The sequence below is a fragment of the Raphanus sativus genome, chromosome 3 (assembly GCF_000801105.2).
Source record: "Raphanus sativus cultivar WK10039 chromosome 3, ASM80110v3, whole genome shotgun sequence".
NCBI lineage: Eukaryota > Viridiplantae > Streptophyta > Magnoliopsida > Brassicales > Brassicaceae > Raphanus > Raphanus sativus.
Window position 1 is genome coordinate 4672690 of NC_079513.1, and position 26035 is coordinate 4698724.

Sequence of the window (26035 nt, forward strand, 5' to 3'; positions counted from 1 at the left end):
CTTTTCTATTGGTCGATTTATTTGTCCTACGTGGACACTCTAAGTGAGCTTCGTATTCTCCTTTTAGTAGTGTAATAATAATAATAATAATAGATTTTTATTTGTTCTTTAATTTATATATTTTTCGCTTATATGTAAAATATATATAGTTGTATATTTCTAAACGTTAATCTCAGGAAGATATTTGATTGTCCAACACGTTAATTTTTTTTTAGAATTGCTGCTCAATAGCAAATTGAAACAAATTGAAAAATATAAGGCAAATCCATTAATTAACATTAAGCTTCTTCACAAGATTACAAACACTTTTGTTTTCTAATAAAACTTAAAACACTGGATTTCTTACTTAGGGAAAGGGTAACAACGATTTTGATAGTTGGAATTGATTTTAGACTGTATATGTTCAGAGCCTACATACACTGTGTCTTTCCACCAAGAATCTTCAGCCCATCACATGAAGACTTTTATTAGCGTCTTCCATTGAAGTCTGCAGCTCTTTTATATCCCCCTCTTGTCTAGTCTCCCTAAGACTCTGTAGCCTTCTCTCCAGCTCATTAGGACATATTCGTTGTTGTTCCTCCAATGGTCATGAACACATGAGTTTGAACCTAGTTCCTTCTAAATCCTGACTCTTCTCTGAAACCCCCTGTAAACTGTTTCACAATAAGTTAATAGCAGTTACATTAGAGAAGACAATGAAGTTAATATTATGTGGAAGTGAATGCGTTTGAGTTGAGACAAAGAATCAAAATATTTACTGGCTTGAGTCTCAAGGAATTTAATATCAAGAATTTCACCATGAGCTTGAAATAGTTACCCTTTTGTTCTTGCCCAATCTGAAGAAGCGAAAAACTCAGCTTGGCGTTATGTTTCAAAGTGATCCATTTCTTCTCCAAAATCTTCTTACCCTTCCTTTAAACACGTAATGTTTTTAAAGACCCATCATATCCAGAGCTGAACAGAAACTCCCTTATTGCAGTTCTAAATACAAAACTAAGAGACAAATTAATGTGGATTGTTTATACAGTGATCAATGAAATCTCACAGTATTCCTGCAAGATGATGATTAAGTACTCGAAATCACTATACATTTATGTTTCTTTAAAAGGCACTATAAACTAAATGATTTCTGGTCTAACCTTCCTAGTGCTCACTTCTTGCTCTTCTGGAGCTTTATCACTCATAACCCTCCACTGCATTTGCAACAAAGCTCTTTGCCTCTCTTCCTACAACGGTAACTCATTTACGTCAGTAGGTTTTAACCTATAACACGTGCTATCTTGTAATGAATCTTGTAAAACACTATACTTTTAATCTCTGAAGATCTAATTCGTCTTGCAGCTTCTTGTAATCATCTTCGTAGTGACACTTAAATGCTTTCAGTTGAACGTCATGCTCGTTCCTGATTGTTGTTATCTTCTGCATGAGAGAATTTTACCAATCGAATACCAGAGTCTCCATATTCCTAAACTATCAAATTGTGCTCCTGGTATGGTACCTCTTTCAATTCAGTTTCGGCCTAAGGCTGAGCTTGTATCAGTTCCTCATCGTGCTTAGCTTTGAGATTTAACTCCCTATTCTCATGTTCCTCCCGGATAGTGAGTATCTGCAGAACATGAGCTTTATCATCATGTTTGCTATTTGAAAACCTGCTCAGTATCAAATTTACAAACAGAAAGGCAAGAGAAAAGGGACTTTGGTTCTCGTATGTGCAAAGCTTATTCATGCTCGTTGATATTCAGAAAGTGAAGATTATTATACCAGAGAAGCATTATCCTCTTGAATGGTCAGCAATTGGTGCTTTGATTTGGCTTTACAGTCAGAAAGTTCTTTATCATATTTAGTGGATAACTCTTTGATAACCTTCTCAGCCTGAAATCAGAACCATGATCAACAATTGCTTGGTCTATTGCAATTATAAAATATGTCAACATATACCTTTTCCTTTTCAACTTTAATAATAACCTCCTGCTTCTCCTCAATACTTCCTCTGGGTTTCATTAATCGTTTAAAACGCATCAGAGAAGCATATACGCACGTATACATGGAGAAAGTGATCCAGACTGGTCATTCCTCTGAGATAACTTCTTCAAGTGCCTAGATAATTCCAACTGTTTATTTTCCAGCATCAGATCATATTTCAAAAATTGAAGTGAAATAGATAACCTTAGAATCTAGAGGAGCATGGCACGACGTTCCTGGCCTCCCAAAATCGGAGCAGGCGAACTTGAACGGAGGAGGAGGAAGAGCGGCCAGTCTGTAGATCGGAGAGGGAGACCAAATCGTTAGCTATTTACTCAAACTTTTTTGTCCGCTGTTTAGTTTAGAAGAAAGTATGATTTTGAAAGCATGAACTCGCACCTTTTTATAGCAGAGCTTCCACCGCCTTGCACTATTCAGGGTCGCATTGAATGGAGATCGTGTGTGATTGATGAAGGAGCACTTAATGAGGGGGAATCGGTTACTGTATCATCTCGCTCGGGAAGAAGAAGACGAAAGATCCGTCGATGGAAGAAGGTTGGAGACGCTAGACAGAGAAACCACTAACCTCGAAAACGATACGTTTTACTGGGTGTAAGCTTAGACGGGCCTGATTATGTGGAGCCAGCCCAAACGAAAAAATAAATGAAGCCCGCGACGAACTAAATGATACGGTGAGTTTTGATCAAACGGGACAGGTGTCGCAGCATGGTGAATTGAATTAGTGACGTGGCTCCTTCTCGTGAGAGAATAACTCTGCTTTATAGTATTATTAGATATCAGTCTGGATACAACTTATGTCAATATGGTTTTAGAGGCAAATAAAAATGATAACCACATAAATGTTTGTCTGAAGGCAATGTTTGGTCGACATCAGAAAAAAAAGACATGAACTGTTCGGGAGAAAAATATCATACTCATAAATATGTACTAGTTTCTTATCCATACTTTTTTTTGTCAATCTGGTAGATTAACAAACTTTTAAACGTTTGATACAAATCTATCCCGAGACATAAGCCGGCAAGCAGTGTTTTTAAAACCGGACCAGCAAACGAACCGGAAATATTTTGGGTCACGGGTCAATGTGGTTCGACCTGGTTCGATTGGGTTTGACCGGGTTTGATGTACTAAACTGAATTTTATAATGTTTTGTATATAATATGAATATTTTAACAAATAAATTTAGAAAATAGCAAACTGAAATGTAATAAAAGTAATAAAACAACCTAATCGTTGAAATCTATATCAATAGAAAAAGATACATTTAAAGTTTACTTTCCAGGTTTTTATCACTATAAATCGTTATCATCTTTTAGAAAAATTATATACACATTGTGATGGTTGTTGATTTTCTATGTTTGAATTTGATGGAAGTGAAATTTCTTGATCGTTCTCTTCCATTGCTTAGTACACTGCAAAAGTTTTGCAGAGAACATCAAAGACACAAACGTAAATTTTCAATTATTAATTTCACCCATAAAAATAATACTTTGAAAAGTATAAAATACTTTGTGAAATATGACAGATTTAAAAAGAAAAAAGATGTCAAAGACAGAGATACCTTGAGTTGTAGTTTGTCACAGACCCTTTTTTTTTGAAAAAAACTAATTATTTTATTAACAAAAGTTTTGTTTTCTATACGAACCAGGGTTTAACCGGTTCATTGGGTCACCGGTTCCCGGATTATTAACGGTTTAATATGGATTTTTAACCGGTTCAACTTTGATTGGGTTTTGGCATTAACCCAACCCGGCTTGGTGTCCGGTTCACGGTTGAACCCGGTCCGACCGCCGGTTTGGTCCGGGTTTAAAAACACTGCCGGCAAGGTAAACATAACCTTTTGGAGCCAAATATAGAACGACAAAAACACATAGACTTCACATAAGCAAGGTGAAAAAGTGTTCATTGAAAATTTCTTGGAGCAAACCAATAAACACTACTGATACAAAGCTGAACGATGACAGAAGCCAAGATGAACAAGAAAGCGATGACGATCCGCACTTTAAACGCGGATAAATTTTCGTGTAAAAGTTTGTTTAATAAAACATACTTTTATTTGCAAACCTATGTGATATTTGTCTTTTGGTAATAATTTTAATTGTGTTGATATTTTTTGTTTTAGATATATAAGACTAACCATTTTATTAAATTTTAATTCATTTTAAAGATAAATGCTATTTTTAGCATACATATGTGATTTATATTTTACATGATTTGTGTGGGTGCTATAATTATTTTAGTTTGACTAATTAAAAAGTGAAATACAAAATGATAAGTGTTTAAGTGTATAGTTTAATATAGTTTTTTGAAAAAATTATAGTTTTTTGGGAAAACAATATAAGTATAGTTAAATTTTAAAAATGAATATTTTCTATTAAATAAAATTTGGATGTTGGGCTTTAAAAAATATTGGATTTGTTTAATACCTACAATAGTAATCATTTCAAATTGAGTATTAACTAACCTGTTTTGAGAGATGTTTGTTTTTTTTAGTGACAACGAAATACTATTATATTACTCAAATTTGAAACTTTCTATGAAAAGATCTCGCGGTCCTAGTTAAAGAGTCTGAAATTTGATTTTGGGCTCGTAAAATATGAATAATCTTGAAGTCCGGAAAGTATATCTGTAATGTTGCTATCTTCTCCAGTTCTGTCGCAAAACTTGGCCACACATGAGGTTTGTCAATCATAGCAATCAAATTTTTGCAGTCCGTTCTAAAGCTCTGAGATGTCGAATATTGCATCATGCTCTTCATCACCCATCGTAGTGCTTGGACTTTTGAATGTAAGGCAGACTCTCTTCGAACATAGTTTCGTGTCTCCATAAGTTGAACCTTCTCCAAGCTATCCATCCGAGCTATCCATCCAAGCCCGCTGAACCGTGCTGTCGATGTCCAAGACCCATCTATCAAACAGTATTACCCAAGCTTAAGACTTGAGATTCATCAATACTCTGGTCTTGTGGAGTTTCTGGCACCATCTCGTTTGCGTTAAACCAGATTTGATATTCATTTTCTGTATACCGAACTAGCTCTTAAGGATTCTGATCTATTCCTCTAAATAGTTTATTATTTCTGGCATGAGGGATGTTTGATATTAGTTAGATTTATTGCACAAATATATTGTTTTGATTTGGTACTTGATTTAAATGGTTTACTAACTTTTTAGCATATATGATATAATTATTGATGTGATATCAATATGTCATTTTTAGTATGACCATTTAAAATTTAAATGATAATTTCTTATCAATAGATAAAAATAAATCAAGAAACAAAGAAAGAAAATATAAATGTACAACAAAAGAAAAAATCATGTGCTTAAGAAGAGGAAGAAGGTATATGTGAATGTGGGATTTAGGTGAGACCCAGCCAAACATGACTCCCTCCTTTCCTGGAAATTAGAAAGAAGCTGTCATTTTCCATTTTATAATATAATATATAAAATGTTAGAGCATGACTAACCTACAAACCATTTTAGACATTCCCAATCCTATTTTATTTTTCAATCTAAAATAGAATTTAGAATAAAAAATATTTCAATGGTACTCTATTTTTCAATATATAATAAAATAAAAAATAGGTTTACTCCAAATATAAATTAATTTGTTTTTTTTGTTCATCATTCTATAATCTATTCTAAAATGAAGTACCATTGGAGGAAACTCTATCTTTATTATAGAGTCACTCTATTTTACAGTAAAAAATAGAGTGAATCCATTAGAAATGCTCTAAGGTCTCTTAATGATTATTTTAGTGATTAAATGTTGATAAGAACTTTAGTTAGATTTTGTGCTCCACTACTAGGTTTTTATTTAAGGGTTCTTAAATTTTTTTTATTAAACTTTGTTTTACAAAAGAAGACAGCTTCTTTCTCATACGATTACGCAACGTATCAACTATAACCTATCAATACCAAACTCAGATAATTTCTTATCAATAGATAAAAAAAATCAACAAACAAAGAAATAAAATATAAATGTACAACAAAAGAAAAAATCATGTGCGTAAGAAGAGGAAGAAGGTATGGGAATTAGGTGAGATCCAGCCAAACATGACTCACTCCTTTCCTGGAAATTAGAAACAAGCTGTCATTTTCCATTTTATCTATACTATTAAAAGAGAAGCAGTCTTGAAAAATCTAACAATATTTTTGATCTTACCTAATATTTCTCTAACTAAATATATTACTTTATATTTAGATGGCATTAGTTTTTATTATTGGGCCCAATCCTTATAAAAGAAGATTAATATTTACATACCTAATTATAAAAGTGATGCTGAACATATTATACGTGCCTATTCACGAACTAATAAGTCTAAAACTTAACATATAATTAATTTTACAGTAAACATATTTATAACATAGTATAACGTTCGTGTTGCTACCATATATTTCCCTAATCATATTGAATTTAAAGATAATTGTTTTTAATATATTTTCATACATGCTCGATTTAAAATTATGTGTGCACATCACACTATAATGTATGTTTAATATTACAAATATTTACAAAATCGAAAAATATATTAAACTAAAAAAATACCTAAAAACCTAAATAAATACCTAAAATATATTTAAATGCCCGGAAAACCTGGATTTTTACCCAATATTTGACTAAAAAAAACCAAAAAATAACTGAAATTTTATCATAATACCAAAACATATATGTAATGCCCAAACATACCTAATATAAAAAATATGAGTACTATCTGATGGGGTCTCGCGTATGATCCGGACCAGAACCAAAACTTGCGGGTCTTAAAAATAACCAATAAGTACTTTTCCATGGATCTGAACCGAATCAATATTTTTCGGGTCGATTTCGGTTCGTGTTTTGGATCCAAATAAAATGCACCGACCTAGAGATTTACATAAAAAATACACATAGAAATTTTTAAATAAAACTAATTTATAATTTATATAATTTTTTAAAAAATATATGCTTCAATATAATACGATTTCGTAACATAATAATGTACAACAATCTACAAATACAAATTCATATTATAGTTTAAGAAATCTGACCCAAAAAAACCCCAAAAAAACCACAATTTAATCTGAATACCCAAAATATATATTTAAAACTTTACCCAAAACCTTGAACTGTAACCGAAAACCAAACATGAAACTTTCAGTAACACCAAAACATATATGTAATACCCAAACATACCTAATATACAAAAAAAATGAGTACTTTGGTTATCTGATGGATCTCACGTATGATCCGAACCAGAACCAAAATTTACGGGTCTTAAAATAACCAATAAGTATTTTAGTGGATCCGAACCGAATCTATATTTTCGGTTTTGGTTCGTGTTTTGGATCCAAAAAAATGCACATGCCTAAAGATTTACATAAAAGCTATACATGCGAAATTTCAAATAAACTAATTTATAATTTATATAATTGTAAAAAAATATATGCTTCAACAATTAAAATAGCGTACAACAATCTACAAATACTAATTCATATTAAACTGTTTATAGTTTAAGAAAAACCTGCGCTTTCAAAGCGCATATCAAAATCTAGTAATATCTATTACTATAAAGAAATGTTGTTTCTCTCCTTTTAAGGATGCCACATCAGATATTCATCTCACCAGAACATACCACATGTCCATTCTCCCGAAAGGTTTTTTATTTAAAAAAAGAAGAACTGATTTGATATAAATAAAAAATCGGGTTTCCAAAGACATCAACTAATTACATATAAGTTTGAATAATGTATGGCAAAATATCTAAATTTAAAATATAAATTTGTTTGTTTTGAATATTTGGATATAGATTCAATAGATATTTAAAATATTTTTTGGTATTTTGAGTATTGTTTAGATATTTTATACATTTACTTTGACTATTTGTATATAATTTAAAGTATTTAGGATAATTTCAAAATATCTGATATACTTAAATATTTTTATATTAAATCTAAAATATTTAATATATTTAAGTATATAAATCTATCCAAGATACATTTGGTTATCTAAATTATTTTGGTTCGGATCGGATTCGTTTTTTAGTTCTATAAATAACAAAATTTTGAATCTGTTCGAATATTTAATCAATTTCGGTTCAGTTTCAATACTACTTTTGAATCAAATTCGCTTTGGTTATTTGGATTTAAACTTTTTCCGCCCTAGAAAGTCGGGTATTGCTTTGGGTTCAAAACGAATTTTGGATTTTTGAATTCAGTTTTTAGGTGTCATTCATATTTAATATGTACTAGCTGTGCGTCTATGTGGATTTTAGTTTCTACTTTAAAGTAATACTTATTGACATTTCTAAACATATAAGTTAATAATATCCGAATATAGATTAGTTTTAAAACCAAAAAACTATATCCAAAAAATGATTCATATTCGAATGTGTAAGTGGTATTATCTAACTGGTTCTGTAAACAAATAAAAATTATTTTTAATCGGTTTGAATTTTTGCCACGAATGAACATATTTCATTCAAACCTTTGAAATTATTATGGTTAACGTGTAAAATAAATGATGTCGGATTATTATAGTAAATATAATTAATAAAGTAGTTATAAAGAGTGAAACAAAAAGATGAAATAAAATACTTAAAATAGGTAAATTATGTTTTATATTTTGTAATAATAAATGCTGTCGAATCATCAATACAATACTAAAAGGAGAATATCCTCAAAGGATAGTCTATCCACCTCAGCAAATTAAATCAACAAATCATATAGCTTTCTTTTGCCATGTCATACATGTTCTTAATCGAGACCTAATTCCGTTTCATCATCGTCGTTCTCGATTCCGTTTCTTAGAGTTATTACGAGTCATGCTATCCTTCCACCTTCCTTGGTTTCTCCACTTATATAAGCTTCTTCACTGAATCTTTTCTCCAACTACAACCATGTAAAAACTCCTCACCTTGCCCCTTTTCATATTGTCAATATAAAAGTTCATTGTCATATTCAATATCTAAATATTCTTCTCACTGTTTGATCTCTATTACTTCCAAATCACAAGTTCTCTGCATTGGTTACATCAGCATTCCTCCGCCATATCAGGTAACTTTCCAATCGCTTCTCCAATTAAATAGCTATAAACTGAATATAATCAGCACATGAATCTGGTTTCACAATACTATGATTAGCTGAGTATAGTACCAACTATGAATGTTGTTGACGTCAGAATTACTGGGATGGCACCAAACCATCTTATAAACTCGGCGATGGAAAGCATAAGAAGTAGATAATATCCTATCATATATTATCTTCTCTTAAATCATAATTTTTTATTTTGTTGCTCTTTTTATTTTTTTGATTAAACAGAATTGGATCAAAGGAATGCAAAAGTCACTTATGCAAAGAACCATGTTGATCTCTTTCATTACAACTATTAAGTATGATCGCGTATATGACACTCTTTGTAAGTGCTCTTTGTAGTGGTCAATAGTCACTCAAGTACCTTTTTTTTTAATCTTTGAATAATTAATTTAAAGATACTGGCTATTGAGTGGATTAGAGAGAATTAAGCTGCAAATCTGGGATACTACCAGACAGGAGCGATTCAGGACTGTCACAACTGGTTTCTCTCTTTTTTTTGGTTTTTGTAAATCCCAGATTTTGCATCTCAATTCTTCTTACCATTATATATGCACTCTGTATCTTTCCTCACTATGGTTGGAACCTGTAGTACTCATTAATGTGGTTTCTTCTTATTACAGCTTAGTACTGTGGAGCCATGGGAATTTCGCTTGCGTATGATATCACCGACAAAGCATCCTTCAACAGTAAGTTTTCTCTCTAATTTTTAACTTAGTTCAATTTTAGGCCACTGCATGTAACTGTGTAAAGCTCGCAAGTTAAAATTGATCACTCCTACTCTGTATGATAGTCTTCGTGTGATTTACTAAAATTTTGAAACTTTTCAGAGGAAAAGCTCTTACATCGTATGTGTTTTTTCTAGCTTTGAAAAGCTAATTCAATTGTGTGGATAGTTATCATTATCTTCTGTTTCAGTTATTGGTTCTTTTCGATGGGTTGAATATGGATAAGCTCTTTATGGTGTGCTTAGTCTTTTTAAGCTTTTGTATCGGATAAGTTGATGGGTTTTGATAACTTATTAGTGTCTTTGGATCATTTTGTTAGAACCAAAACCTTCACGATATTCATATTAGTGAGTTTGTTTGTTATTGAGTACACTTCTGAAGCTTAAGTAAGAAATTCTTTTTTGCTTATTATTACTAGATGCTCCTATTTTCATATAGTTTGCATACATATGTTGTATTGGTTCGGTTATTATTTAAATTTTGTGACTTGGTTATATGTGTGCTGTCTTGCAGAACAATGGTCACTTGCTAGGAAGGTGATCAAAGATTTGGTACTGTAAATGGATATTCTACTAGATGATACATGTGCTTATGTGCACATATCTAATGCTTTCTATAAATGTAGGAAGTGTTTCTTTGGAAAGGCAAGTGAAGAAGGAAACACGGTACAATTTAATGAGGTAGATTACAAAGTTCACGAGTTTGTTTTTTCTTTGCAGGAAAAGACACCATATTCTCAGAACATCAATGTCAAGTATTATCTGAATCTTGTGCTGGTGGACAAAGAGGATTATTGTTACTTCAAGCAGCAAGAAATGACGTAGTACATGCTCAAGAAGGGAGACATTTTGATGTTTACAGAAACAAATGAGACAAATGAGAAATTTTCAGAACTTTGTAAAGTGTTTTTCTTAAGATTTATTTCTCCTGTATGCAATTGGTTGGAGACTTGGAGTCATGAAAGTTAAACAATGAAAATTAAATAGCGTAAGTCTGTTCAATGATTTAGATTTAAAGAATTCTGCTTAACTGATAACAATTACTTATGCTTTTCTATTATTGCAAGTACAAGCCACATATGATTCATTCTCTATCTACAAAAACACTGATTTTTTTTGTCAAACAAAACACTGATTTTTTCATTCCAAGGTAAATTATATAATAATATATGAACCATGGAGATTATATGAGTAATATTGAGGTTTGTACATGGCACGCTGTGATCCCCTCTCCCCAGCCCTAAGACTAAAAATTTAAACTGGAATTTCAATTAGTGAGCATGATTGAATGCAATCATTGAAAAAGACATACATTGTCAACCTTTTTTTTTTAATAAAACCAACTATATTATAAGGATTTTCTTGGGGAAAACATACAAATATCTCTTAGAGAATATTATTATATTTTAAATATTTTTTTGCTGCATATAAACAAAATTATTTGTTAAAATTTTAGGATTTTTTTAATCTACATCACTCATTTATATTTCAATTGTTCTTCATTTCACCACTGCCTAAACACATAAGAACGAATTCATATAGATTATCTTATCACCAAATAATAAATAATCAATAGTTAATTTTTAATATATATTGGTTGATTTTAACGTTAAAAAAAGTTTTGTATTATATGTTAATTTAACCATATTTTCATAACACTCAATTAAAAGAGATAAAAATAATTGATTTTTTTTATAACCGTAGTGTGATCAAAAAAAAATATAGACTCAATAACTAATCACTACGAAACCCATAGAAATCCATGATTTTTTGCCACTTAACACGTCTATAAGTGACTAACTGGAATTGAATAATTGAAAATAATAATAAATAATTGAATTTTAACTAGGATTACCAACTTATATGTATTTTGACATTGGAAGAATTATTTTTTGAATTTTAAAATTTTAGTCACCAAAATAATTCAAAAGTTTGCAAATTTTCTGATAATTTATATAGCATATTCAGTCTAAGTGTAAAATATATAGTCAAATACAGATTCTATAATAAACTAAACTAAATTAATACTTAGAAAAATATCCGGGCGTAGCCCGGGAAAATCTCTAGTACCTATACTAAAAGGAGAATAATCTCAACTCTTAGTCTATCCACGTCAGATTAATAAATCAGCCAATGAGAGAGAAGTTATTAAACACGTCACACACTCACAGAAAATCAACTACGATGGGCTTCGTCCCGTGGCCTAAAACTATTTTATTCTGGCCCAAAAGGAATCCACTTGAGTCACCTAATCTCCAGCAGCTTCTTCGAATTATCCTCCTCACTTCATCTTCTCCACTTCGACTTCTTGCAACATCCGTTACCACGTTCCCACTTCTTATCAATCAATAGTTTTCTAAAATTCTCTTAATGAATTCGTTTCGCATCCCTCTCTCTCACCCTTTATATACTGTTCTTTCTTCACTTGCTACACACCATGACCTGAGAACCTGCTCAAATCAAGCTCCAGCATAGTCATGAAACCAAACGGCAAGTCCCCTGTCTCCTCCTCCAATGATCAGGAAGTTATGTTCTTCAAAGATATCTTACCAGGTCTCCACAAAACCCATTGTTCTATGATTGGATGTAGTTTTTAGCCTTTCTTCCTACTTAGATACAGAAATTTCGATTCTAAATTGGTTAGAGTTTTGAGTTTGTCTTATTACTGTTGACGAGCATTTTTTTTGTGTTGAAAGTTGTAGGCATGACCTTTTAGTAATACATTATCTTTCTTAGTTGCAAGTTGTGAGCTTTTTGGAGGAAGAGTGCCTGAGTTTAAGTAAAACAAATTAAAAATTTTCTAATATTTCATATCATATCTGAGTTATATTGTTGTATGACTTTAGCTTTTTTTTTGTTCAGTACATTTATCTCGGATGAATGCAACCGTTTCATCTTTCAAAAAGTGTATGTTTTATCATACTTCTGAAGATGCAAGGTTATTGTATGTTTCTTAGTAAACAATTTCCTTTCTCTTTTAGAGTTTTGGCTTCTCTTTATACTATTTTAAATCATTCTTTTGAAATAACTCTTGAAAGATCTATCTGTCCATGATTGAATATTGTGTCTGTCAAGTTTAATAGAACATATATTAACCTTCGACCTTGGCTTTGTTGATCATTAAAGTGTAGTGTAGTGGTAATGATATTTGTTGTCTACGATAACTGAATGGGCATTTTTGTTTCAGGTGGTGATAAAATATTAGACTGATTTTTTTCATGCCACATTCTGACTTATACTTTTGCTGAACAATGTTGTAGATGTCGTTGGCAACATGAAACTGGTCAATGGACAGTCTCACATTGAGCGTCGTATCCTTGACGAAGAGGAAATAGCAACCACTCCACGTGTTATGGTTCATCTGCAATCACAAGAGTTTGTAATTCCTGCTATTAGAATCATGAACTCTTTTTACTGCAATTAATCATTCATTGATAACTTTCTGCAGGGACCTGTTATGAAGCTTTACTTTTGGGAAAAGACTGCAACAGACTTCTGCAAGAAATTTACAGCCTATAAAAACACTCCCACCTTGCTTTTAGTCACGAAGGTGAACACGAAACATCTTGGAGGTAATCATTCCCCCTTTAGCTATTTGAACTTCATATAGCTCCAACTGGGATCTTTAGGTTGTCCTTTTGATCTCTTCCTTGCAAATCATTTAACTTCGCAAAACAGAGTGCTCTTCAAGCAGCCTGTCACAGCTGTCGAGATCTTGCAGATGAGGGGAATAATAGTACCTGTCACAGTGACGACCAAAGAAAGCAAAGCGTCCTAAACATGGAAATGAGAGCTTTCACCACTCATCTCAGAGATTTCACCCCTTCGTTTGCAGTTTCAGTCTTCCTATTTCAGTTTGAGCATTGGCTAAGGCTTTCGCCATAGTTAACATCTTTCAGTGTTTGATTTGCCTTTTCTCAGTGAGATAAGCCTGAAACGCAGTCAAGCTCTGAGTGCAGGAAGCACAAGGAGTATTACTCTCAAGGGAGAGGTTACATCTCATCACAGCCGTACTCAACGTGGAGTTAGGGATCATGGCTTCGAACTGAGACCTCGTGGTGATGTTCATACATCCCTGTGAGATCCACGGCGCCTGGAAACCACATCTTGATCTGACATCAAAGCGAGGGAGGAACCCGGAGATGGAGGACTGTAAAGCGTCCCAGCAAGAAGCGGCGGAGGAGAGTGAACCTGTCTGTCGGAGGTGGTGAGAGTAGACGAGACGGAGGCCTTGGAGGAGGTACTGGCAAATAAAAAATATTTGGTAATTTTTTCAGTTTGAGCATTGGCTAAGGTTTTCGTTTTAGTTAACATCTTTCAGTGTTTGATTTTTCTTTTTCCCCTGCAATCAGTTTACATATTTGGTAATTTTTTATTATGTGATGATTATAAGCTTTTAAAACAATCACTTGGTATTTTCAATTATAATTGTGGTTTCTCTGCTGAGTGTTTGCTATTTATGCATCACTCTTTCTCTGTTAATTTGAAAACTGATATTAGATAGCCCTTCTGGAATGGTAACTTCTCACATAGTGTTCTTTGCTGCTATGTAGCTGCAATTTCTCTATTCTGTTTATAGTCACGTAACTGTTATAATAGTAGTCAAACTCTAGAGATATTAATGTCAAGAACCTTAGTCAAATGAACAATATTCATTCCCCTTTGGCGGACGTGATATACATAAACTATTACGTACAGAATCAGTGGCAAAGATCAATCTAATTATGAAAATATCTATTTTACCATATTTACATCTCCGTTCCTTGAAAAGAAAGCTAATATTGGTAACGAAGTCCATCTCCCTCACCCATCTAAGACGTCAATAACGGACACCACAAAAAAAAACTCTGCTGATTTATTCAAGTTCTAAATCTGATCATATAACCATCTTTCCACGTCTCGCCTAAAGTGTAAATATTTTAAGCAGACCTTCACGTCCATAACCTAATCATAATTTCAACTGCTAAATGTTCTATTGATTCCATACTAAGGGTCACCCCAAACTGAATGGGGAAACCATCTACAACGCACATCTTCATATGTCCATAACTTGATCCATTTAGGTTCTGTTGATTCCATACTAATGGTCGCCATCTTTTTATTGGAGGTAAGACAAATCCTCGATCATTTAACTGATTTATCACTAGAATGTTTTGAACTATTTAATTTACTTTTTCTATGGCATATTTCATAACATTTGATTATTACTATGCTTAGTAATACATTTGTGTAGTATAATATTTAGACAGGTTATATATAAATTATATGACATCTCTAATACTAAAAAAATATTAATCTATTATAATTGAAATCATTAATATATTTGCTAAAAAATGTATTATAATTGAAAACATTAATCTATTTGCTAAAAAATGTATTGTTTGGGGAGAAACAAATTTACAAATTATGGTGGTACCAAACAATAAAAAAAGACCTCACAACCATACGACAATAATGATTAAAAAAAAGAAGACCATACTAAAAATTCTAGACCACATTCTCGCCTCACAACTACAATCGGCAATCACGTTCAGCTACTGCCAACATCTACCTTCCATTTAGTCTCATTCGTATTCGTCGGTATTGTAAACCAGTATATTAATCATTTTTGTCAACTTGAATCTGAATACATCATTGTTGTTCTAATAATATTGTTGCCCACAAATTCTTTCCTCCCTAATTATCAAATACAAACACCCCTACTTACTCAGGGATATTGAATGTGGAAAAAAGTTCAGAGCAACAAGATTTATCTGATGAAGTCCCGGAAACAGAAATAGAACAAGCTGATCTCAACATTGTTTCAGATATTATGGTACAAGCTGAGAGTGAGAGTGAGAGTTTGGTTTCAGCTGAAAAACGGCAAGATGAATCTACTGTCTAAAGTTGGGAGCCCACTAATGAAACAATTTTTGAAGAGATGCAAGCACAAGAGTGTGTTGAGCCCATTTCAACTTCTCACAAACAAAACAAAAATATTTTCTTACACTACTAAATAATTTAACAATGTATCTCTCCACATAACAACTCATTTTCAGCATTATATCATATATTTAAAATATATTCAACCTTATAATTATTAGGACTTATTCGAAAAGGATAATATGTCAGCTCATATTGATATTATAAATTTATATATGTGTGAAATTTACTTAGATAATGTATTTTGAATTTAAAATTCAGTCTTTGTATTTTGTCAAACTAATAAAATTATTATAAAAATGTGTGAAACAAAGTTATATACAACCCTTAAACAACATAAATCAGAGAAAGTCTCCATTTTATATCATAACATATAATTTTAATAATTTAAGAACACAACTATATTCTATAATATTTTATATTCACGCAACAAAATCAATAGTAAAATATAAAAGTAACTATCCGCGCGTAGTGCGGAAAACGATCTAGTTAAATATAAAAACAATAAATAATTTTGTTAGAATTAGTTAAAAATGAATAAAAATCTGTATATTTAAAATTAGGCAAATATTTGTTTTGCAATTCAGTATAAAACAATAAATGTTTAGATGATTCGGTTTAATTTAGCTTCAGAGATGCTAATGTATCAAATTACCTAAAATTAAATGTAAAGGACTAAGGGGTATGTAGAGCTGGGCACAAAGCCACAAGCTAAGTACTTGCCATTTTCAGTATATTTTTACTGGATTTGTTTTGTACGAGTAATAGGAATTGTGACTTGTACTTAACTTACTCAAAGAGAGTGTTTGTTATTTCGAATATTTACTCAAAAATGAGTTACTTGCTAGTTACTTACTCTTCTCTATTACTTGTTACTTTAGAATATACTTGTGAGTTATTTGCGAATAATTAACAGCATTTAAAAATTAATTATTAAATAATTAATACATTAGTAAAAATAGACATAGAAGTTTATTTTGTTAATTCTAATAAGTTTATTTTGTTTATTCTAATAGAGAAAATACAGAAAATTTTCTAATTCAAATATTTGTACATATTTTAGAAAAGAAGATTGATGGAAAACATGAATCTCTCGATATAAGAGTTTTTTTGCTTTTCATAATAACAAAAATGTCTTCTATAGGTAATTAACAAATAATACAAGCCGAATAATGAACTTTTAATACTTGTTATTTTTTTATACTTACAAGTATCTAAATTATACTATTTAATACTCGACTTGACAATGACGATTGATAATGAAGACGAGATTGGGGCGAGTAGTGAGCATAAACCATAAACCAAGTAACGAGTATCTATGCCCAATCCTGGATAAATCGATGAACCACAAGTAAGATTGAAACACTAGTAGCGTTGATTTGAGTACTGATACCCATAATATCATTCATTTGAGCATCGTTGAAGCCAAATATTCATTGGTATTATCCTGCATTTCAACAAGGCAACAACCATAAAAACGTGTTTTTCGTCGGAACTGCGACAACGCGTTTTCCCGCCAAATCTGCAAAGATCGCAAAAACTTGTTTTCCCAACTAAACTATAGTTTAAAAAATTGTATTTTAAATAGTTAATAAAAATTAATTTAGTGAAACAAAATAAAACTTGATTAAATCAAAACAAAGGTATATTAGTAATTTATTTACTAAACTTTTCTGAATGGAAATGAAAATAAAGAAACAAACATAAGTTCATTTAGATAATTCATCTAGATTAACCATCTCGAAAGACAAACACACAATCCCATAAAATCTAGATGTATCGCTGGATGGTGACAACAGATGATGAAACAATTAACTACCATCAGTTTAGAAAAAAATTTATGAAAACGATTAAATAGGCCGCTACTAGACTAATCACATGATGTTATTGTCATGATTCACAAGGGCTTATTTGTGTAATAGCCATATTTGGAAGAGAAATTAGGTAAGTGACAATGATTTTGACATAATGTAGTGTCTGAAACTTATACCAAAAACTATCTGGTTTTGTCCCTGCATGTAAAAGATTTCCAGTTGCAAGTGAGAGAATATGTGACGTCGTTCTTTCGGTGGCGTAGTGACAACCACATATCGACGATATATAGCATAGTACAATGCATTATTAGAATAGAATAGTAACAAACAAAATAGCACAATACATAATTTTCAAATTTTAAAATGTCTATGATTGCAGAGAAATAAGTAATGTTCACCCCAACGTTAACCCAAACCTTCTATAAGCTAAACCTAGAATATTATTCACCCTAAAAAGAAATATAAACCCTAACCTAAATATCAAAATATATGCAAATAGTACATGTTATGAAGCATTATTAGAATATAAACCTTAAACTCAAATAAAACGAAACAAAATAAACAGCATAGTACATATTAGTGAAATTATGAAATGACTATGATTGCATGAAAGAAGTTAATGATAACCTCAATCTCAACCCCACCTTCCAAATACTAAACCCTAATCCTTAGTCTTTAAACCTTAAACCCAAATATAAACCACAAATTCAAATTTTAATCTTAAACCCAAATAGAATAGAACAAAATATATAAAACAATACATATTGGTGAAATTATAAAATGTTATGATTGCATGGAAGAAGGTAATGCTAATCACAATTCAGATTGACTGTAGAGAAAGAGATGAAGATTGAGAAAAGAGGTGGAAGAGACAATCATATGAATATCATTCCATTCAACATCACATTGTATTCTATTTCATTTGATGTCATAATAAATTATATTCCATTTATGTTTAATATACTATATCTCTTTACAAATTCATATACATACCAATATAAAACACATATATACACTGATACAAAATTTCATAATAATAGAATATGAAACAACAACGAACAAAACTAAACCCCTATTTCCAACCATCAAATGAAATATAACATATTAAATAGTACATTGTATATTTTTAAACATGGCAAATAAGAGAAGAGTCAGATTTGAAAGAAATATAATATGTTCCGTTTCATAAAATAGTATAGAAATACAGTTTTTGCTCATCTCTTGCATCGTCTTTGAACAGAAAACTGGAACTTACAAGTTTTCATGATTCGTCTTCATTCAATAACATATTGGATTGGGAATATGGATGCACAGAGCCGCAATGCCGTTGGCCCCGGTGATATAGAGGCGAATCAGCCCCGGTGATGCTCTTCGCTGCCTCGGCTGTAACTACGGCGGTGCGCTGACAGTTACAGAAGCAGAGAAGGTTGAGATTTTGGGAGAAGATGAATCTATTGACTTTTTCATTTTTACCAATGGAATTTTTCTTTGCAAGATATGTGAAAGTAACTAAAGCCACATTTTTTTGTAGTTACTAAATATTAACTAAATTTTTTTTTGTATGTTTTACTGGTGGAACAAAAAGATATTATAGCAAATATTATAGAAAAGACATGTTGTGTATTGGTATATTAGGGAAATTGGCTAGTGAAATATAAATTTCTTCAATGTTCCCATTAAACAATACAAACCCATATACATCTTTTGATCACATATAATATTATTTTATTGTAGTCATGAATCAACCTTAAACCGTACTACCATACTAGACATGAGATACACGTCTTCTAGTGATCACCATTTTTTATTTTATATGTGAGCTCGAGCCACCTTTCTTCTTTTTTAACGGGCGGAAGTTGGAGTCGATGGCAGCAACCGTCGAGGAGATCGTCTTCGACGTTGACAACATACACAACAAATAAGCTTATATGTAAACCGAATGAGTTGGCTTATGAGTACTAAAATAGGAAACACGATCCAAAATGCCACATAAATTTCTCGTATAGCAGTGATGAAATGATCTTCGAGGTGATGAACCAAAGTTACTGCACAATAGAATGCTCCCGATATACAAATAACTGCCACTGTCATGAAAATTACCACAGTCGCCATTATCAGTCGGTTCCTGTAAACAATTGTAATCAGGATAATTGAGGATTTTTATCTTCTTATCACCAAAAAGTCCTCACTACGAAAATAACATTAAACTAGATCTTGACATGTGCACCCGCATGGATATTTATATTTATTTTTTATACACTGATATCTTTTATATAAATAATAGTAAATAAATTAACAATAATCATATACCAAATTGTAAATTTAGGTATTTCCAAACATAATAATTGTATAATTTGCATTTGTAAATTTAAATTTTTTGTTAAATTGTCAATTATATTTCTCATTTCTTATAAAAATGATTTTTACAGCTCTAGAGTGGAAGACAAAACAGTTTTATCCTACAATTTGATTCGTGTCTCCCCTCTACTATTATTCATGTTTAATTTTATATAACAAAAGTCTTAAATACATTACTATAATTTAAAATATAATTTATATTAGATTTTATTAATTTTCAAATCTACTTCAAAATATGAAAAGATTGATTAGAAAATTTTATAGTTTAAATAAATTTCATTTTAGAATTTATTAAACACTAATTTATTCATTTATGCATTATTTGATATATCTTGTAAATCAATAAATATATATCTTTCTTCTTATAATTAAAATATTTTATATATTAGATAAAGCTAGTTTGTTTTCATTTGAAAAATTTTCAATTGAAATGTCCGGAAAAATAAATATATGTATTATTGTAATAACTAAATTAAAAGAATCAATTTATTATATATAAATGGGGTAGATTTATTGATCTGAGAATTCAAACAATTGATGAATAAATTTATTTTTAAATTATTAATATAATAATTTTGTTCTCAATAAATTAACCTGATAATTTAATCAATCTCCCAATTTTTGTTTTACTTGCAAAGATGAATATTATATTTTAGATTTTTATTTTTTGTAAATAAAAGATTACAGTCGTTTAAATATATTTGGTAGCTAAATTTTAGGTAAAATTGAATATTTTTTTTATGGAAACTCATATTTATTATGTCTAATATTAATTAAGGTTAAGAGTAAAAAAGGAGTTGGTTGTAAGACTAGGGTGTTTTAATCCAGTGGTATAAGTATGTAATTATTGAAGAAAATTTAGGATTATCTTTTAATTGTACTTCAGTTTTAATACACTAGACTAGATAACTACGATTTATGAAAAGCCAACCAAATGACACGGTTGAGTTAGACTTTTTTTTTTTTTTACGAATAAGACGAGTTTTGATGAGTAAGTCTACGTCAACCATTGGACCGACATAGTTCTTATAGCTTAGTTTCAATTTAAAATATAAAGAAGTTTAGTTAACTCCATTCGGTAATCTTATCTTATTAAAACACAAAAAACAATTTCGGACATAACTTTTAATTATATGTAACATTACATAAATATTGCTGATAATTAATAAAAAAAAAAAAAAACCATTTAAGGTAATTAGGTAACATATCATTATAATATTAATCATGTTTTCAAACAACATAATAATTAAAGTTTTGTCCAAACAATATAACATTAGACTTCATTTTTACATAATATTTATTAAGCTTTATAAAAATTATTTAACAAAATTAAAAATTAATTAAAACACTCAACTAATTTGTAAAACTAACTGTTTACAGGTTTAAATACCACAACATTTTCATTTAATATGAAGTAAATTAATTAACAGATTACTCTATTTGTATATATATATATATATATACCGCATTTATTTAAACAAATTATATATATAATTAAAGAATGTATATAAATAAGATTTTAAAATCAACAATTTGAAATTAAATTAATTTTGTAATAAAAGTTTTATATATCAGATTTTATTTAAAATTAAATACCTAGATTCATAACAATTGATAACAAGAATTTGTAGTAAAGGTTTAAAAGTAAAATAAAAAATAGTATTAGGTCTCGCCTTTTAATATTTTTATTAATAATACAAATTATTTAATATATAAAAATTATTAAACTAACCTCTTTCAGGTTTAATTACTCAAAAGTTTTTAAAATTTATAATCCTAGCTTATTGTATAAAGTTGCACATATCTATTCTATTAAAAGAGAAGTTATGACTGAAATATTATTTCATGTGTGATATTTAAAGTGGATCATCTCATAGAAAGTCATTAATTAAAATATACATATCATTTTAATCTTACATTATATCTATGTAACTACTTTAATCATAATATATTTTCATTTTAAATAAATAAATATATATATATATATATATATATATATATATATATATTAAAAATTCCAACAAAAGATTTGAATTTTTGACAAGATCTTAGTGCTTAAAATTTGATGTAATTTTTTTCACTAATTTCGTAATTGATACTGAAATATTGTTATACATTAATATGTACTCATTTATTATTTATAAAAAGAAAATAATAATTCTATAACATTTTTATTTATTTTATAATCATAATCTTTCAAATTTAAATAATTATTATACTGAACCAAATATGATAAAATTATATTAAATTGATATATTAATATATTTTATTTTCATAAATAAAAAACTTATGTTGAATAATACTGTATGTTAGTAAAACAGGTTTCACATAATAAATTATATAATACATGTCTACAAATTAACATATCTTAAACATACATATATAACAATATATTATCTAAATGAATAAATATAAAAATTGCTAAAGGTAATCCAAACTTTGAAGAGAAGGTAATAATTTAACATAAATTAAATACAAATTAATTTTTAAATATTTTTCCATGTATATTTTGAATTATTTAATAGACAAGATGAAAATTTAATATGATAAATATATAATAAAAACGATAAATATATATATATGAAGTTTTCAAAAAATTGATTAATTATGACATGTAAATTATAAAATTATTGTATTTTAAAAAATTATATAGACATTTAAATATATAATTAGCATCAATATATACTAAATACCTACGCGGTCATAGTCTAGTAATTTATTAATACCTCAGTTGTAAACCCATGATGATGAGGAGAATTAGGCTCATAGAGGCAGAAAAAGATACCGCACTAAATATAACCATTCCGAGATAAACATCACGCTTTGTACTATAGTGGTTCTCCATTATCGAAGTTCCGGCTTTCTGCTTACAAACTCCAACATGATTTTCAGAACATTCGTCACTTTGCCAAACGCCACCTGGAGGATTAACCATAACTTGAAAACTCATACTTGCTATGACCGTCGCCACAATCATCAGATTGCCTCTTGTTTTCTCTAACCAATCACTTTGATGGTTTAGGTATTTTTTTAACCATCTACATGATTCTTCTTGTTGATTTTCTCCACTGTTAATCTCCATGATTTTAAGCTATGGATATCACAATGTTGATATGTTTTCTTAACTATGTATATATATTTATATAACTGGTATTTTCGGATGTGTTCTGCAAAGACCCCGTAGATCAGTCCCGTCTCTGTCAGAGGGGATGCCAACCATCTCTCCTTTCTACGAACACCATACAATCAACCTTAAACCTTATCATACTGAACATCGGAGACTTTTCTTTTAGTGATCACCAGGTTAGAGAATAAGAAAATCAGAATTGTCCTTTTGGAAAGGGAGATGGATTTTTCTGGTTTGATCAAGTGGACGATAGCGATATAGGTAGAATAAAACCACAATATATAGAATTTAGATTATATAAATCATAAAACCACAATTTTACAACTAAAAACAACTATTAAATAAAAAGAATTATCAAATGAATGTTAATCTAAATGGTCAAAAATAGTTCTTTTGTGTTTCTTTTTCTTTCTTTTTGTTGGCTGATTTTTAAAGACAATGATTACTAATTCTAGTCATTGGTTGATGTTAATTAATGGCTAGAAAACATTCATTTGTTTTCACCTCTGTTCCTCCTACAATAATTTGCTTCATGTTTCTCCTCAACATTTTTCTTCAACTTATAAACACTATCACTAAAAGAAAACAAGGCGATTTCCGGATGAAATTTCTGCTGGAAAAAAATAGTTTGAGAATTTTCGAGAAAACTCCGATAAAACCCAAAAACTTACAACCCTCAAAAATCGGGATTTCCTTTGGGAGTCCATCAGAAATTTTCAACGGGTTCCTGATGAAAACAGAAAAAAATTACTTCCGTCAAAAATTCTCAACGGATTCTTGATAGAAAAAAATCTGACTTTTATCGATAATTTGTCGGAAATTTTTAATGGGATCCCGACGAAAATTAATTTAGGGTCCTGAAAATATAACAATTTTAGGAGTTAACAGTCTCAATAAAATTACTAGATAATATGATAAATGTGAGGATGATTTTAGACATAGTAAACACTCAATGAACTTTTAGAATAACATCACTTAAAGGTAACTCAACTGAATCATAAACATCTAGTTAACATTATTTGTACTTATAGAAATGATTAAGAGAGTTTACAAATATAATTTTCAAAAAATTGGTTATAAGTGTTGTTTTAGTGTGAGAGTATTATAAAACTTTTCTCTATTGGGTGTATAATGTAATTGGATAATCTCGATAGTTTTTTTTTCATTTTTCATGATCTTAAATCACAATCCGTTGGGATTCCGTTAGGACAATATTGATATAGTTTTTCTTTTTTATTTTTGACGAATTCCTGGGGGTTCATTGATTCAAATCAACCAATGAAATACGTACACATTCCCAACTGATAGGTTATTCCGTCGAGAATCCGTTAGAAATTCAAAAAAAAAATCAGAAAGTTTGACCGCCTAAATTTTGTCTACCGCAGAAATTAAAATTTATGAATCAGGCAGATATTTTCCGTCAGGAATGAATTGTTAATACATATTTATGAAACTCTCCTAGATCTCTTACCATTCTCTCCCAAAGTCGCCTCCATCTCTCAAAATCATCTCTAAATCATGAGTTTCCATTTTAAATAAAATTGTTAGATTAAAAACAGAGCTATTTACAAAATTGACTCAAAACTCAAAATCAAACACAAAACTAACCTATGATTTTTTTTGGAAATTTCATTTGCCCTATTCACCCAAAAGTTCAGATTATCCACGAAAATGCCATTAATTTTTTTTCGAAAATGGCTAATTACTCTCTCAACCTCATCATCTTCAAGTATTTACAAGATTGCCATTGCCATCAATACACCAACCACCATGAACAACCAATTTGAAATTCTTAATGCACATAAAATCAATTTACACTTATTCTTTCTCATTACTTATGAACTAAAAACAATATATCTTTCACTTTCTCTCTATATTCATAAAAAAACCAAGATTTTGATTCTAAAATTTTTATGGTTCATAGAGCCACTCAAGCTTACGATTCTTGGTGGGTCGCTTTCGTATGAGCTTTTGTGTGCTCGGAGAATAATTTTGTGTGCTAAAAAAGTTCTCACTTGTTGAAGCTATGAGATCAATTTTATTCAAATATGTATGTCAGAAGACTTACACGGACGTCTTCTGGTCAATGCAGATGTTAGTTTTACAATTGACTTTTATATGTGTTCTTAGAAACGACTTCTATGGAAATCTTCCACTTTTCTTTGCTAGCAAATTTTTTTCCGAAAATACCAGAGAAGATCTCTCGATAAGTCGTCTAGGATAAACATGTTAGTTTTGCATTTACCAGATTGTGTCAGAAATTTGACTTTTCCTGGACGACTTAATTGTAAGTGTTGCTCCACCACACCATTAAAAGATGGGAACTCAAAGGAGGTTATGAATATGTTAGATATGATCTCAATTGATGATAAAATCTATAAGATTTATTGCGAGACTCAAAGTTAGTCTACCGACATTAGGGGAGAAAATAAACAGCTGGAGAATGAATAAATTGAAATGAATTAATATTGATCATCAAACTTTAGAGTGTGAGTAGAAGTCAAAATGAATGTATGGAGATAATTCTATTACAAAGATTAGCATATGAGTTTCCAAACTCATCTACTGACCCTAAGAAAGTGATTAAGTCACAAATACCAGTTGTAAATGCTCCAGTTAAAATAGATACCCAAGAAGGAAAATATCAAACTGCTAATGAGTCTAAAGAGCGCCTGAAGCGTGATAGACCTATCGGTTCTAATACTTACAATCCTCAGAAAAGAAAAGGAGCATGAATAAGAATGGCATAATCGATGAATGAAATATGACAAGAAAGAAATTCAGGTACCTGAGAATAAAGAATCTCAAATAGCTATGTCATACAACAATATGGAACTGCTATTGATGTTGTGAGTACTTATGCGTGCAATTTAGTAGTTGATGAGAATGAGGATCAAGAACCATCTATTGAAAAGTGTACACTATGTGATAAATGGCCGAAATAGGAAAGAAACGAGAGATGCAGATTAAAAATCTCTTTGAAAAAGAAGAGTAATCAGACCGGTAGTCCGTACACATAACGATGTAAAACTAGTGG

At 30.3% G+C, this 26035-nt stretch overlaps 2 protein-coding genes, 1 long non-coding RNA gene and 1 pseudogene across 11 annotated transcripts; 1 reads left to right on the plus strand and 3 right to left on the minus strand.

Moving 5' to 3' along the window:
• Positions 1–251: 251 nt before the first annotated feature.
• Positions 252–2559, minus strand: LOC108844216 (uncharacterized). 5 transcript variants are annotated; one of them, XR_001948426.2, is made up of 9 exons: positions 2362–2556; positions 2167–2257; positions 1939–2097; positions 1762–1872; positions 1499–1606; positions 1309–1419; positions 1140–1226; positions 818–993; positions 252–653 (listed from the first exon to the last, which is right to left on the minus strand). It is a non-coding gene; the product is annotated as an uncharacterized LOC108844216 (long non-coding RNA). The 5 variants fall into 5 exon arrangements; XR_001948424.2 differs by having other exon boundaries at positions 818–1052; XR_001948425.2 differs by having other exon boundaries at positions 818–981; positions 2362–2555.
• Positions 2560–12048: 9489 nt separating this feature from the next.
• On the plus strand, positions 12049–14217 carry LOC130509281 (uncharacterized). 5 transcript variants are annotated; one of them, XR_008943391.1, is made up of 5 exons: positions 12049–12330; positions 12640–12721; positions 13038–13152; positions 13226–13349; positions 13456–14217. XR_008943391.1 is itself a non-coding variant. In XM_057005070.1 (5 exons), exons 2-5 carry the CDS (start codon positions 12658–12660, stop codon positions 13660–13662), a joined length of 471 nt encoding a protein of 156 aa, XP_056861050.1. In that variant the 5' UTR covers positions 12049–12330; positions 12640–12657; the 3' UTR covers positions 13663–14217. The 5 variants fall into 5 exon arrangements, 3 of the variants coding, with proteins under 3 accessions (XP_056861050.1, XP_056861051.1, XP_056861049.1); XM_057005070.1 differs by having other exon boundaries at positions 13038–13156; positions 13499–14217; XM_057005071.1 differs by lacking the exon at positions 12640–12721 and having other exon boundaries at positions 13038–13156.
• A 4927-nt stretch (positions 14218–19144) lies between these two features.
• On the minus strand, positions 19145–23021 carry LOC108846075 (uncharacterized). Its single transcript, XM_018619280.2, has 2 exons — positions 22598–23021; positions 19145–19638 (listed from the first exon to the last, which is right to left on the minus strand). Exons 1-2 carry the CDS (start codon positions 22951–22953, stop codon positions 19356–19358), a joined length of 639 nt encoding a protein of 212 aa, XP_018474782.1. The 5' UTR covers positions 22954–23021; the 3' UTR covers positions 19145–19355.
• LOC130510289 (U6atac minor spliceosomal RNA) lies at positions 23003–23110 on the minus strand (annotated as a pseudogene).
• Between the last annotated feature and the right edge of the window lie 2925 nt (positions 23111–26035).

Excerpts from the sequence above, each read along its gene's own strand:
- LOC130509281 (XM_057005069.1), top strand. The coding sequence starts at position 12,255 with ATGAAACCAAACGGCAAGTCCCCTGTCTCCTCCTCCAATGATCAGGAA. Across the intron at positions 12,331-13,037 it reads CTTCAAAGATATCTTACCAG|ATGTCGTTGGCAACATGAAA; the intron begins GTCTCCACAAAA and ends ACAATGTTGTAG. Across the intron at positions 13,157-13,225 it reads ATCTGCAATCACAAGAGTTT|GGACCTGTTATGAAGCTTTA; the intron begins GTAATTCCTGCT and ends AACTTTCTGCAG.
- LOC108846075 (XM_018619280.2), bottom strand. The coding sequence starts at position 22,953 with ATGGAGATTAACAGTGGAGAAAATCAACAAGAAGAATCATGTAGATGG. Across the intron at positions 19,639-22,597 it reads ATCATGGGTTTACAACTGAG|GAACCGACTGATAATGGCGA; the intron begins GTATTAATAAAT and ends AATTGTTTACAG.